Here is a 16,267-nt window from a genome sequence, read left to right on the forward strand (position 1 = left end):
TAAAAACACAGTGTGGTTTCAGCCTTGATAAAGACTTTTGTCATGACCTCCCTCTGTTCCCCCCTCTGCACCCATCCTCCCTGTCCTCTAAAGGCGACTCCTGCATCCTTCTTTAAGCGTTCTCCTTTCAGCTGTTTGAGGAAACACGAGTGCAGCCTGTATTCAAGCCTTCACCTTAAATCTTCTGGCTGTGGAGTCTGTGGACATCCAGGCACTGACACACAACTGTTATTTCAGGTTTATGTCATTGTGCATGTGACCTTTCTGTTATTGTCCTGTATGTAGAACTGAGGGCTCAGCTTCCCCCAGCAGCAGCCTTCATTTACACTTTATTTAAAATGAACAGGCTCATAAAAGCTGAAGGCAAACAGAACACATCAGGTTTCTGCTTAGAAAAAGGTTCTCAAAGCTTCTATGCCCCCCCCGAAGCCAAAGAGAGCTCAGCCTTCAGACCCAAAATTAAGATCCAGGTCAATGAAAGTTCAGAGTATCCACCACATCTTTCCTGTGTCACTTCCCCTGACATGAGCATATAAAAGGTCACACAAAGGTGGTTATCAGCTCGAGAGGGCAGTCCAGAGTTTATCAGCCTGGGGTCCAGCTGTGGTTCAGGAGGAGGAAGGGTCGGGCATCTGCTAATTGGAAGGTCGGTGGTTCAATCCCTGGTTGTGGTGTTGAAGTATCCTCGGGCAACATACCGAACCCCGAGCTGCATCCATCAGAGTGTGAGTGTGTGAAGGAGGGGTGTAGGCAGCTTTGAGCTATGGCTGTGTTTACGTGAGAGGGGTGGCACTAACCAATCACACGCAGGCACAGGTGTGCCGGCAGCAGAGCGGCTGAGTGTGAGAGAGGAGACGGACTCAAAGCTCTGAGCTTTCAGTGACACTGAAACTAAGTCGAGCCTCTTACCTCAGAGTGAGCTCGTCTCATACAGCTGATACCATTAATAGAGCTGTAAAACACCTGAGTCAGTGCTGAGCCTTACAGCCGTGTCTGATTCTGCTGAAGAGCTGCACCAGTTTTCTGCTTTTAAAATAAAGACTTGCATGCTGCTCTTTTATATGCTGCTTTACTTTGACCTTTTATAGTTTATGTCAAGCACATTAAATTGCCTTGTTGTTAAAATGTGCTGTATGAATAAACTTAATATGTTTGAATACAGTGAGAGTAAATCCTAAAGCCTTCCAGCTTCACTCCTGCTGATAAACCTCCTCCTCTCCGGCCTCTTTACCTCCGGCTCATGGTGAAGTATCTGGAGCAGGTCTGTCCATCCCAGGAGCAGTAGGGGTCTCTGGCCAGGCAGCACTCGGCACAGCCGGTCCCGTATAACTCGCACCTCTGCAGCCCCAGCTGGGCCACACCAAGCTCGCTGGACACGTATAGCTGTTGCTGTGGAGGAGGCGGAGGAGAGAGGTCACCATACATCCTCCGGGCTCGTATCTGTTTCACACCCCTAAAAGGTTGCTCAACGTCCTCTTTCACCCGCATCCTTCATACATGTTTATCTCAGGGTTTTTAAGTTAAAGATTTCATGCACAGATGGCAAAGCGTTGACACCGTTAATCAAAGACAGAAATCTCTAAAAACAATTACCAAACAGTTTTTCCTGCTTTGCAGAATAACAGTTACCTCTATATAAAAATGACACAGAACTGAGAGATTTAGAAGCTGATTTTTCTGTATTTAAATCCATCTTTGAAACTTTGAATCATTTCCTGTTTGATCAGATCTGCTGCTGGGATATGAAAGCATCAACAACAACTTTATTCCTCAAACGTGTTCTTGCATTTACAAAGGTCCTCAGATCCGTCCCTACGATTCAGAGGGAAACGGCTCACAGATGAACTTACTCTCTTGGTTGAAAGCTGCATGCTGAGGATGGGAGTGGGACTCTGTGGGACAAACAGGAAAATGGATGAAACAACATAAAATATGATGACAGTGACATTCATCAGTGTTTTTAACCCCCGGTGCGACAGGAGGGAATTAATGATGAGGAAAGGCATGATTTAGGTTTTAGGAGTAACTGCAGCACTTTATCAGTCTCAGCTTTGCTATTGCACCATTCAGGAAGTGCTTTTTGGTGAGTGAGTGTGGGAGACACACAGCATTCAGGCTGTGGAACAGCTGGACTGATGCTTACTTTACACATGAAATTACTGCTAAAATAATCAGATCACTACATCAGTGGACACCTGAGACATTTATATTTGTAACTGATTTTTACCATCCAAACATTTAAACAGCATTTATTTATTGATGCACAGTCAGGTTATTGAATGGGTGGTGTGTATAATATGAAGGTGTATGTGTAGGTTGGAGGGCTTTTAGGTTCCATATGCAGAGTTCATTATAAAACTCCATTTGTATCTTGTGTCTTTGTATCTTACAGCTTATTTAATATTATGTGTTATAATTATGGGAGTGCAGGTACGAGGGGCCTGCTCTCCTGTTCCTGTTCACTGCCCCGAAAATCAAGAATCAAACTACAGTGATTCTTTATGTGAAAGTGATACAGAATCCATCCATCCATCCATCCATCCACCCATCTGTCCGTCCACCCACCCGTCCACCCACCCACCCACCCACCCACCCGTCCGTCCGTCCGTCCATCCATCCATCCACCCATCTGTCCATCCACCCACCCGTCCGTCCGTCCGTCCATCCATCCATCCACCCACCCGTCCGTCCGTCCGTCCGTCCACCAACCCATCCACCCATCCATCCATCCATCCATCCATCCATCCATCCACCCATCCATCCACCCACCCACCCATCCATCCATCCATCCATCCATCCACCCAACCGTCCACCCACCCACCCGTCCGTCCATCCATCCATGTGTGTGTGTGTGTGTGGGGGGGGGGGTCGCCTCAGTATATGAATTACGTATTGAATTTTAGTTTTCTTTCTTTCTTTAAATCCATGTAGAAAAAGCACAAATCTGTGTGTGAAAACTGAGCAGGTTGCAGGAAACCTCAGACCCCTCTGTGCCAAAGCTAAACCTAAATGAACTTATTGCCTGATAAAACGAGCATAAACTAACAGAGTTTTATTTGGAGACAAACCTGCAAGAATGGAGGAAGAGAGGTCGACTCATATGACTGAGTCCAAAGCACAGACTCTGGTCTTAAAAGCAGCAATAATTCAGCTGTGTGGAGGCTGAGGAATGCCTCAGAGCGACGCACACGGCTGTGAGGTCAGGGCATCTACTGAGATTAGAAGTCTATAAGTCTCTTTCTTCTTCGGGGGTTAAAATTACCCCACAGCTCCATTTTTCTGGCTCACTGACTTGTTAAAGCATTTCACAAAGGGAGTCACTGCCCCCTGACCGCTCTGGGCTGAGGAGTGGACCTGAAGGAGAGACAAAGTGTTTTACAGTGATATGGCTACGCTGTGTTCTGTCACAGCTACAAACTGAGCAAGCATTCATGAGAAAGCCGGTCAGGGTGCACAGCAGCCTCCTGCAGCCCCACCACACTTCACTCGATGGAAGACTGTGAAATACCGGCTGTTTTGTAGCTCTGCTGGAAATGAGCTTGTTCCTGTCAGCAGACTGAGTGCGTGTGCATCCTGTTTGTTTGTGGCTGTTCTTCCTTCCTCCACCTGTCCTCAGCTTCATTTCTCCATTTCATTTTCTGCTTCCATCTCTCTCACGTCTTTTTATTCCCCTCTGCTCTATTTCTGTCTTTACTCCCTGTGTTTCTGTTTTTAGTCCAGCTGCATTTCTTCCTTTCACCCTAATGTATTCATCCCTCCTCACTTCTCTCTCCCTGCCGTCCCCATTAGCTTATTTACCCAGATGACCTTGGGAAATATGTGCCCTCTATCTGTTTTTGTGTTTAGTGGAGTTTTTCCAGAAAACGATGCTCCATCACACGGTCACAGTGGGAATCACCACAAGCTCTGTGGTTTTAGCCATAAAAGTCCTGCGTAGCTCCGTGAGTGAGGCTGCTCTGAGGCTTAAAGCTTCTGTGGGAGACAGCTTTCTTTATATCAGCCAAATAACATCAGCTGCAGTCGTCACACGGTTTCTGGGTGCTCGCAGGACCTTCTTTTCCAACCTTGGATGTGACCGCAGACAGATTAAAGATGCACGCAGCTTTGAGCGTGTATGGACCTGATCGATCAGACTCACTGACCACAGGTAATCTCTCAAACTCTGAATGATCAACATTCACAACATGGACTCACTATATAATCTAATTTGACCTGAAATGAGCAACTGGGCCATAAACTCATCATTAAAGTGTGGAGAGAGGCCACGCTGTTTTCCTCTGTGGGGATGGAAGTGTTTCTGCGACCACAGGGGGCGCTCTCACGGTGGCTTCTCTCTGCGCATCCAGACGTTATGTCCAACTTTTTGACTGTCTTTGGATCTGATGGAGAAACTGAGAGCCAGTACACACTAAATCATGCCCTGCTTTATGGTTCTTCTGGACACTGAAGGGCACCGTCATTTACAAAACGATGTTACATTAAACAAAACTTCAAATGGAGAGAGAGACCATGAACTCATCAGGAAAGTGTTAACTGCAGACTCAGCAGGGAGGGACACACACCTGTGAATATGCTGACTGACTTTGGGTGGTTGGAAAATGTAACACACTGGTCTCCATCTTTGAAGACCCTGGAATGACCTCTCACCTGGAAGACTGTCAGCTCCTCCAGTATGACCTCCTCTGTGTCCCAGTTGTCTTTAATGACAGAGACTGCCTTCACCACCTTCCCATCATCTGTAACAGAACAGAAGCTTGGTTGATGTTGGGAATCCTGTGGCAGGGAATCTCCCCTAATATAACATCTGCAAAGATGCACAGTAATAATGCACGCAGTCGTCTTCAGAGGAAACTTCATCCATTTAATGTCCTCCAAAGCAGAGTCAAGGAGCAGGAGCTCTGCGGTGTCCCAGAGGGAGGCCCCTCTGAGAAACCATATTCACACACAAAGCAGGCTCACTGCCATGTTAACACATTCTACAGCAGTAACCTTCGTAACGCAGCTGAACACACCTCACAGAGGATTTATGGCAGCCACCAGCTGTGACAGGGAAACCACACTCTCCATGCAGTAAGATGTAACACAGTGAAACCACATGGAACACAAACACAAATCAGCTGCTGAGGACACGCAAAGGCCCACAACAAACATACGTACACGAACAATCACCTCAGGACGCTCCCGGGAAGCTCATAAAGCTCCGCTGCAGGAACTCTTTGTGTTTGTGAGACTCCTCCATGCTGTGTGTGTGTGTGTGTGTCTACAGAAATGTCTGTCCATCACGGGTACCCTCCATCACTGAGTAATGATGCGCTTCACGGCCTTTGTAACATTTCATCTCAGTCAGAAATCTGGCAGCTTTGTGATTGTGCTCTTCTTTGAGTCTAAACACACAAGTGCAGCTGCAAAGAGACCACAAATCAACACAACGCTGGGAAGAAACAGACGTGCTTCTGTCAGATGAAGCAGCTCTCCCAGTGACTTCTGCTTCTTCACTCTTTCTGAATGTTTCTTATTTTTGTCACTTTAATATCTCTGCTTCTAAACTCTTATTACAGTTCATTTTACTCTGAGTTCACTACACTAACTTTGTAACTGCCATCTGCTTCACTTACATATAAATATGAAATGTAGTTATAGCATTGAGACAAGGTTATTATGGTGCTCAGCAAAGCCAGGATAGCAGCTGGTTTTTGTTTTAATGTGTTGCTATTTAATGATTTATTTTCACAAATTTCTCTGGTATCATAACGGTAACATAACAGCTAACCAAGAGAACATACCAAAACCACTGCTCAGACATATGGCTCACCATTCCTGTTCAGCATTCAGAGGATTATTGATTTCCCAACCTTCACTAAATCCAAACAGACCCCTTCTCAAAGGCACACCTATGTTAACCAGCCATTCAATTCAATTTATTAATATAGCGCCAAATCACAACAAACAGTCGCCTCAAGGCGCTTTGTATTGTGGGTAAAGACCCTACAATAATACAGAGAAAACCCAACAGTCAGAACGACCCCCTATGAGCAGCACTTGGTGACAGTGGGAAGGAAAAACTCCCTTTAACAGGAAGAAACCTCCATCAGAACCAGGCTCAGGGAGGGGGGGTCATCTGCTGAGGGGGGGCAGACAGAGATTAATAATAATTAATGATTAAATGCAGAGTGGAGTATAAACAAAGTAAATAAGATGAATGAAAAGAAACAGTGCATTATGGGAACCCCCCAGCAGCCTAGGCCTATAGCAGCATAACTAAGGGAGGGTTCAGGGTCACCTGATCCAGCCCTAACTATAAGCTTTATCATAAAGGAAAGTTTTAAGCCTAATCTTAAAAATAGAGAGGGTGTCTGTCTCCTGAATCCAAGCTGGAAGCTGGTTCCACAGAAGAGGGGCCTGAAAGCTGAAGGCTCTGCCTCCCATTCTACTCTTAAGTATCCGAGGAACCACAAGTAAGCAATGTAATAGCAATAATGTTTCCAAAATAAATTCTCTGGTGTCCACTTTGAACTCTAACCAGCGTGTCACTTTTGACCTTTGGTTTATGTTTAAGACCTCCATTAAGTCAGGTGAGGTCAGGGTTCATTGCTCTGGGAAACCCACATACATGAACCTGATCCTCTGCATAGCAAAGCCAGGCACAGACATCTCCACCTTTCACTTGTTATCGTTCACTGATTGAAAAACATGAGATGAAAATGTCCATGCAGGTGTCCACTGTGTTATCATTTTAGCATCAGCTTTGATCAAACACAGGATGAAGGATAAATCTGTGTCGAGCATCCAAAGACTATGACAAACAGGCACGTTGCTGTGACATCAGCACCAGCACACACTGCAGTTTATCAACATGCAGAATATGGTCCACCTACAGGAGCTGCTGGCCATCAAGCTCCTGGCACACAGTATTTGTGCTGATATTAATGTCAGAGGAGGTCAGCAGTGTTCAATTCAATTTTCAATTCAATTTTATTTATATAGCGCCAAATCACAACAAACAGTTGCCTCAAGGCGCTTTGTATTGTGGGTAAAGACCCTACAATAAGCACTGTGCGACCCCGATCTCTAACTTTACGTGGTCCGCCATTTTCATTTCATTTCATTTATATAGCGCTTAACACAACCAACGAAGGTGACCAAAGCACTTTACAATAAAATTTTGTGGCCGAGTTTCCAAATGCTTCCATTTTGCAATAATAACACTTACAGCTGATTGTGGCCAACAAACTGACGTGCTGCAGCACTGACATCCTGTTACAGCCCCACAGCCAGGCTCAGTGAGCTCCTTCCAGTCTCAGCAGGGTTTGTGAAAAGCTCAAGGACCCAGCAGTTTAAGGAAGTTAGTGTTTTATTGCAGATGAAAACACAGTATATATGATTATATGGATGACCACTGAAAAAAAATGTATCCTGTTTATACCTGTGTATACTCATAGTCTGCCCGTTTCCATCTTCAGTCTCCCAGTGTGCACCTGACACACTGCCACCAGGTGTGTCTGCTGAGGTGAGGTGAGGGCTGCTTGAAGAAATCAGGGCTTATAATCCTCACCTGCCTTCAGTGAGGAACTCTGCCTCATTGGTTGCCTAGTGTGACCTCGCGGCCTGAAGTTGCACCTACAGGCTATGTCAGACTGAGCCGGCTCAGATTCAAAGTTTGACCAAGGCAATCGGTGCTCAGCTGTTTAGGACATCGCTGAGCCTTATGCAAAACTGAATGTTTGTTGCTGAAATGCAGCACCTGTGAGATCAGGGTTTGCTAAGAGCGCTTTATGAATGTATCTGAGCTGCTCAGGAGAAAAACGTTCTGGGACCTCGAAAAAGAAGCAGAGCAGAAAGTGCTGAAGGACGAACTACAGCTTTGTTATTTACGTTTTCTCAACAACAGAAATGGAAACACATCTGCACGATTCATTACACATTTTATAATTCTCACTGCGTTCTTATTCTGCCTGTGTCATTAGCTGAATGTGTTTCATTTCAAACCTGAGACAGTTTCCTGTTGGATTTGGATCACTAAAAACAGAGCTGGTTGCAATAACTGAGACTTCCTGTAAACATCATTTAGCTACATTCACACACATGTTGAAACTTCATTAGAAGCCACAACTCAAACTCCTACAAGCCCTCAGTAACCTGCAGACTTAATGTAATGATTAAAGAGCGTGATATTTTTAAAATGGGATATAACAAACCAATAAAAGTCACGTCACTCAGGAAGACAGAAATATTCCTCCTGGTGGTGCTATGTGAAAATCTGAGTCTGTGAAAGATTAGAAGGAGCATTTATCAGGCAGGTAAATGTGCAGTTAATGGGGAGGTGAGAGATGCTGAAGAGGAATCCACTTAGCAGAGATGTATGGAGCAGTCGGTGCACCTCGGGCCCCCCGATCTGTCACCAGCACTTAAATAACCTCTGCCATTCATCACACATGAACACACAACCACTCACTGTCAAAAACACACATACACACACGATCCTGAGTACACACACAGAATCATTGAGCTGGAGAGACACAAAGAAGAAAACACACCTGTGTGCACATTAACCAACAAAGCCAGAACACACTCAGAAAACCTGTCAGCCCGCCACAATAAAAGCTCCATTATTCATCGCTGAGATAATGAATGAAAGCATGTTTACACATAACAGGCGAGCTGCAGTCAGTCAGTCTGACACAGGAAAGCTGTGTTAGTGTTGTGTGTTAAGTTGTGTTAGTGCTGTGACTCAGCTGATCTTATTTTACCAACAGGTTAAAATCTAACAGCCAAACCGAGTCCAAACACAAAGATTAATATCTGTCTGCATTGGTTGGCTGTGTACCACAGGCCTTCAAGGTGGCTGTAATTAAACCATTAAAAGCCATCAGTGACCCAGCTGCCTTAGCTAATTATAGGCCAATCTCCAACCTTCCTTTTCTCTCAAAGATTCTTGAAAGAGTAGTTGTAAAACAGCTCACTGATCATCTGCAGAGGAACGGTTTATTTGAAGAGTTTCAGTCAGGTTTCAGAATTCATCACAGTACAGAAACAGCATTAGTGAAGGTTACCAATGATCTCCTTACAGCCTCTGACAGTGGACTCATCTCTGTTCTTGTCCTGTTGGACCTCAGTGCAGCTTTGATACTGTTGACCATAACATTTTATTACAGAGATTAGAGCTTGCTATGTATAGGCAGAGGTGGCAAAAGTACAGGCATTCTGTACTTTATTATTTTATTTATTTATTTATATATTTTTATTTTTATTTAGTATAGTCCTTGGGGTTACAGATCTTGTACAGCACTTTGGTCAACGTCGTTGTTTTAAATGTGCTTTATAAATAAACTTGACTTGACTTGACTTAAGTAGATGTACAAGTACTTGTGTTAAAAAATACTTTGGTAAAGGTACTGGTTTAACTTCTTTACTTAAGCAAAAGTAAAAAGTACAGGCTCTGAAATGTACTCAAAGAAAGTAAAAGGCTGAATAAATGTTGGATTCAGTGAATGAATCTCAGCATCAGCAGCTTTGATTCAGACTCTGTCGCACTGTGTGACAAACTGCACACACTCTTTGTGCTTGCTGATATTTGGTGAGCCTTTAGAAACAGTGCATTTAAAACCACACGTTACTCTCTTTATGCTCTTCAGTAGAGCTAGCTAAGATGCTGGAAGTACGGCGAGCACAACTTACAAACATCGGTACTCAGTCCGGCCCGCTGTAAGCCCTGATTATATATGGTACATAATAAATGGTTTTGCATGATTAATCTGTTTGTATGCGATACGCCCCGTGATGGGGGATACACAGATAGGATTGTCTGTTCTGTGTTATTGTTCCTCCATTTAGGCTCAGATGATTTGATGTTTAACGGCGCAGTGAAATACAAACTTCACTCAGACGTGTTTGTTTGAAAATGTAAGGACTAGAAAGTACAGATATTTGTGTAAAAATGTAGGGAGTAAAAGTAAAAAGTAGCCAGAATAAATACTCAAGTAAAGTATAGATACCTGAAAAATCTACTTAAGTACAGTAACAAAGTATTTGTACTTTGTTACTTCCCATCTCTGGCCATAGGTATTAAATCTAGAATAGAATTTAAAATCCTTCTCTTCACATACAAGGTCTTGAATAATCAGGCACCATCTTATCTCAAAGACCTCATAGTACCATATCACCCCAACAGAGCACTTCTCTCTCAGACTGCTGGCTTACTTGTGGTTCCTCGGATACTTAAGAGTAGAATGGGAGGCAGAGCCTTCAGCTTTCAGGCGCCTCTTCAGTGGAACCAGCTCCCAGCTTGGATTCGGGAGACAGACACCCTCTCTATTTTTAAGATTAGGCTTAAAACTTTCCTTTATGATAAAGCTTATAGCTAGGGCTGGATCAGGTGACCCTGAACCCTCCCTTAGTTATGCTGCTATAGGCCTAGTCTGCTGGGGGGTTCACATAATGCACTGTTTCTTTTTATTCACCTTATTTACTTTGTTTATACTCCACTCTGTATTTAATCATTAGTTATTATTAATCTCTGCCCCCCCCCCTCAGCAGATGACCCCCCCTCCCTGAGCCTGGTTCTGATGGAGGTTTCTTCCTGTTAAAGGGAGTTTTTCCTTCCCACTGTCACCAAGTGCTGCTCATAAGTTTCAATCATTTGATTTGTGATTTGAGGTGAATGTAGTCATAATACACCAGGACCAAACCTTTGTCCGAACGTCTTCCTCTATTTTGTGAAAATGCATCCAGTGATTAATAAATAATAATATTGATCACTCATATTTCTCATTCCTGCTTCTTCTTTTTATCTAGTCTTCAGTTTCTCACAGCGGGGCTTTCCACCTCTCTTCCTTCTCTGTCCACCCGCCCTGCCTAATCCCACATCTACAACATCAGCTCGTGTTCTGTGGAATTCCATGAAATTCCTTTTAGTTTTTCTGTCGTCCCGGGTTTCTGTCCTTTCTTCCATCTATCTCACTTCCTGCTGATTTTCTCCACCTTGTAACTCTAACCTTTCCTTTCTCTCCTTGCTTTTTTGACTCATTTTCCTTCACACTCTGCATCAAGTGAACTGAACTGTCACTGGTAACAGACAGACTTCACATTCTCAGTCTGTCAGACTAACGCCTGTTTCCCTCCACACGCTTCGACACTGCATCCTTTTCGTCCCCTCATCCTCCTCACCTGTTCCCAGGTGTAAGACATCGTACGGTCCGTCCTCAGCATCCACCCGGTCGACCACAACCTTCTTTAACATGTAGGCTGAGTTGACGCGGGTTAAGATGGGTCTGCCACCCAGAGGCAGGACGGGCTCCCACATCAGCTGATGCTGCCGCATGAAGCTCACCACCTCGTCTGGGAAGTCCTTAGTGGACTTGTGGAGAGCATCGTAGGTCTCGCTGGGACACTGGAGGACCGGACAGAAGAATAAAGAGTAGGAACATCAACTGGAAAGCCAAATGACTGAAAGCAAGGTGCTGTGAAGAAGACAGGTTCATGTTTATCTGCTAAATGATGACAAAGTTTTCTGTGGTGTTCACAGCAAAGAACTTTAAGGCCCTGGTTTCTAGCCTGGTTAGCATGTCCTTAAACTGGTTTTTATTCAAGAAAACCTTTAAAGACAGAAACAAGAACCTGGTTGAGCCTTTTTTTTTTTTGCCTTGGAACTGCTTTGTACCAATCACAGTCTCAATTCGAGTTTGCACACATAACAAACCTGAAGAACTAGTCCCATCAGCCTGCAGGGTGGTCGCTGGGAACAAGGATTTCAGCACACTGTTAGCTGCAGGCACAACAAGCTTCTCTCAGAGCTGCCCTGAAATACTGAACTTCACCTTGATCTCACCAGTCAGTGTGGAGGAAGTGTAAATTTACCTTATCAGAGTGAACATCCATCCATCCATTTATCCATCCATCAACCCATCAACCATCCATCCATCCTACCATCAGACCACCATCCAGTGATCAATCCAGTACAGCACCATCCAGCCACCAGTTACTACAGCCAATAACCACCATCAGACACCAACCCAGCAGCTCAACAATCTACCAACTAACCAGCACCATCCACCATCAGCCAGCCGCCAGCCTAGCCAGCGAGCCAGCCAGCCAGCCAGCAACCAGCCAGCCAGCCAGCCAGCCAGCCAGGCAACCAGCCAGCCAGCCAGGGAGCCAGCCAGCCAGCCAGCCAGCCAGCACCAGCCAGCCAGCCAGCCAGCAGCCAGCAACCAGCACCCCAGCCAGCCAGGGAGCCAGCCAGCCAGCCAGCCAGCAAACCAGCCAGCCAGCCGCCAGCAACCAGCAGCCAGCCAGGGAGCCAGCCAGCCAGCAGCCAGCAACCAGCCAGCCAGCAGCCAGCCAGCCACACCAGCCAGCCATCAGCAACACCAGCCAGCCAGCCAGCCAACCAGCCAGCCAGCCAGCCAGCCAGCCAGCAACAGCCAGCCAGCCAGGGAGCCAGCCATCCAGCGAGCCACCAGCCAGCCAGCCAGCAACCAGCCAGCCAGCCAGCAGCCAGCAACCAGCCAGCCAGCCAGGGAGCCAGCCAGCCAGCGAGCCATCAACCATCCACCCATCCATCCATTTATCCATCCATCCATCCATCAACCATCCATCCATCCATCCATCCATCAACCATCCATCCATCCATTTATCCATCCATCCATCTATCCATCAACCATCCATCCATCCATTTATCCATCCATCATCCATCCATCCATCCATCCATCCATCCATCCATCCATCCATCCATCAACCATCCATCATCCATCCATCATCTATCCATCCATCCATCCATCAACCATCCTCCATCCATCAACCATCCATCCATCCATCCATCAACCATCCATCCATCCATTTATCCATCCATCCATCTATCCATCCATCCATCCATCCATCAACCATCCATCCATCCATCCATCCATCAACCATCCATCCATTTATCCATCCATCCATCTATCCATCAACATCCATCCATCCATCCATCCATCCATCCATCAACCATCCATCCATCCATCCATCAACAATCCATCCATCCATTTATCCATCCATCCATCTATCCATCAACCATCCGCTTACTTAAGAGTATACTGTATTCAGGATTCAGAGGGAACAGAGTTCCAAAAAGCATAGTATTAGTAAAAGATAGAATTAATTTCCAACTTGCAGAGGAAGAAGGAAAGGAAAGGAAAGGAAAGGAAAGGAAAGGAAAGGAAAGGAAAGGAAAGGAAAGGAAAGGAAAGGAAAGGAAAGGAAAGGAAAGGAAAGGAAAGGAGAGGAGAGGAGAGAAAGAGAAGGGATTACAGAAGCAACTGAAATGCTGAAGCCAGGATATAAAAATGAAAAAGTAAAGTAGAGCACAGTGAAAAGCTCATTCACCATGACAGTGAGTCGTGATCGGGGGATTGTAACCACAGCAGCTCAGTGACTTTTTCATGTTGCTATTAATCATTCTGCCTGGTTCAAAAGTCTCCCCCCTCCAGCACTAATGTGGCTCACCTCTTCTGCAATCAAGCTCATGATTCAGCACCACTCCACAGAGACCTGAATGAAATAACACCTGACACACACATACACACTAAACCCTCAGCTCCTTCTGACAGGTTGAGGTTTCCCAGAGGAGTTTGCAGCTCAGGTGTTAAATCAGCAGAGGGTTTCCCTCTCAGCGCCGTCAGCTTGTTTTCATTAGCGGTGTTATGTGTGTTTGGAGTCTGGTCTCACAGGAACGTCTTAGTTATTCACACAAACATAAATACTGTCCTGTCGCCACTATATTAGCAGAGATTTATGGGCAAAGAGGCTAAAAAGGAGCAGCTTTTGAACATTAAAGTGACAGCCTGACCAAAACCTCACCCCGTCCTTAAAGGGCTGTTTCACCAAAGAGATGCTGAGGGTTTTACTGCAGTACTGAGCCACAGTACTGTGTATGTATCACTGCATATTTACTGTACATTTAACACTGTACATTCATATACTCTCTATCATTATTTCTTAGTTTTGTACTGTGTGCAAAAGCATACAGCATGCAGCAAACACAAACAGAAGATGCTGTTTGTCTTCTGTGGAAGGAGGCTGTGAGGTCAGGTGTCCTGAGGAGGAGGACGGGGAGGACGAGGAGGAGGAGCACAAGGAGGACGAGGAGGACGAGGACGAGGAGGACGAGGAGGAGGACGAGGAGGACGAGGAGGAGGAGGAGGAGGAGGAGGAGGAGGAGGAGGAGGAGCACGAGGAGGACGAGGAGGACGAGGAGGAGGAGGAGGACGAGGAGGACGAGGACGAGGATGAGGAGGAGGAGGAGGAGGAGGAGGACGAGGACGAGAAGAACGAGGAGAACGAGGAGGAGGAGGAGAACGAGGAGGAGGAGGAGGACAAGGAGGAGGAGGAGGAGGAGGAGGAGGAGGAGGAGGAGGAGGAGGAGGAGGACGAGGAGGAGGAGGAGGACAAGGAGGAGGACGAGGAGGAGAAGGAGGAGGACGAGGAGGAGGACGAGGAGGAGGAGGAGGAGGAGGAGGAGAACGAGGAGAACGAGGAGGAGGATGAGGAGGAGGAAGAGGACGAGGAGGAGGACGAGGAGGAGGAGGAGGAGGACGAGGAGAACGAGAAGGACGAGGAGGAGGACGAGGAGAACGAGGAGGAGGATGAGGAGGAGGAGGACGAGGACGAGAACGAGGAGGAGGAGGAGGAGGAGGACGAGGAGAACGAGGAGAACAAGGAGGAGGATGAGGAGGAGGACGAGGAGGAGGAGGAGGAGGAAGAGAACGAGGAGGAGGAGCACGAGGAGGACGAGGAGGACGAGGAGGAGGAGGAGGAGGACGAGGACGAGGAGGAGGACGAGGAGGACGAGGACGAGGACGAGAACGAGGAGGAGGAGGAGGAGGAGGAGGAGGACGAGGAGAACGAGGAGAACAAGGAGGAGGATGAGGAGGAGGAGGAGGACGAGGAGGAGGACGAGGAGGACGAGGAGGAGGACGAGGAGAACGAGGAGGAGGACGAGGAGGAGGAGGAGGACGAGGAGGAGGACGAGGAGGACGAGGAGGAGGAGGAGGAGGAGGAGGACGAGGAGGAGGACGAGGAGAACGAGGAGGAGGAGGAGGACGAGGAGGACGAGGAGGAGGACGAGGAGGAGGAGGAGAACGAGGAGAACGAGTAGGAGGATGAGGATGAGGAGGAGGAGGAGGACGAGGAGGAGGACGAGGAGGACGAGGAGGAGGCCCCTGCAGGACATCTTGTTCTTCTTGTGGTTGAAGATTTAAGATGCTGCCTGTGCATTTGGCATGAATTTAAGGGGGGGGGGGGGGGGGGGGGTCATCATCAGCCTCCCACTCAGCATTTCAGAAGCTCACACATCGCCATGGTTACAGAGAATGGAAAACTGCAGGGGCCCCAAATAAAGTTTCCCCAAAACTCAGTAAAAGTCAAAATGAACTGCTTAGGATTCAAATATTTGATCATTTTTACAGGATATGCTACAGTGTGTGGTGTAGGTTACAGCTGTACAGGTGTACTCACAGTCCCAGGTCTTGGGTAGGGGATGCGGCCCTTGTACTCGACCCAGCGATAGTCAGGACCTTCTTTATGGGCAAACGGTCCGTTGAAAGCAGCTCGAATGGACGCCATGGAGTATACGCACACTGCTGAACCACGAAATATGGAGCTGTGGACCAAAGAGGAGGTGCTGGTGAGAAAGATGGAGTTTGAGAGGGAAAAGGAGAGAAAATTGAAACTGATTTAAGACTGAGAGATGAGGAGCCAGAAGAGGACAGACCGCAGAAAGCTAAAACAGGGCAGAGGAGGAAGGATGAAAGAGGAAGGGAGGAAGCAGGGAGGAGGAAAGAGGTGGTTACAAAAACACAACCAGCTGGGCCTCTTCACCTTTGACCCCGGACACCCACCCACACCTGACCTCTGCTCCTTTGCACTCCTGAGTGTGCACGTGCCAGCCTAGCAGTGGGCGTGCACATACAGGAAGAGGACATCCTCCCTTTGCCCTTTAAAACAGCTTCCAAAAAACATTTGTGTGTCATTGCTGAGGACAATAAGGAGCTGTCCTGCGTAAATCTGAGGGCATGTAAGAGGAATAATTCATCATAATCAAATTAAATATCATTAATATTCATCTCCATAATCACAGCCTGGGCACCAGAACAGAATTAAGTGATATTTAAGGGAGGACAAAGTGAAATTAACCATTAAATTTGTCTTTTTTTCTAAAAACTGAATCTCTGCAGTCTTTAACATTTAAAGTTGGTCCCGCTGTTAAATAAGCTAAAAAACTGTCTGGTTTCATGTC

The 16,267-nt window shown here is 46.5% G+C and overlaps 1 protein-coding gene across 2 annotated transcripts in view; it reads right to left on the reverse strand.

Moving 5' to 3' along the window:
* Window positions 1-16,267, reverse strand: part of LOC115777808 (semaphorin-3D) — a 116,869-nt gene that overhangs the window by 7,345 nt on the left and 93,257 nt on the right. For both annotated transcript variants that reach the window (XM_030725803.1, XM_030725802.1), the window contains exons 11-15: window positions 15,487-15,631; window positions 11,164-11,386; window positions 4,648-4,736; window positions 1,851-1,892; window positions 1,232-1,389 (exon numbers count right to left, since the gene is read on the reverse strand). In XM_030725803.1, coding sequence (XP_030581663.1) covers window positions 1,232-1,389; window positions 1,851-1,892; window positions 4,648-4,736; window positions 11,164-11,386; window positions 15,487-15,631 — 657 coding nt within the window. The remainder of the gene's footprint in view (window positions 1-1,231; window positions 1,390-1,850; window positions 1,893-4,647; window positions 4,737-11,163; window positions 11,387-15,486; window positions 15,632-16,267) is intronic.

The sequence above is a fragment of the Archocentrus centrarchus genome, unplaced genomic scaffold (assembly GCF_007364275.1).
Source record: "Archocentrus centrarchus isolate MPI-CPG fArcCen1 unplaced genomic scaffold, fArcCen1 scaffold_76_ctg1, whole genome shotgun sequence".
In the NCBI taxonomy this organism is placed as follows: domain Eukaryota; kingdom Metazoa; phylum Chordata; class Actinopteri; order Cichliformes; family Cichlidae; genus Archocentrus; species Archocentrus centrarchus.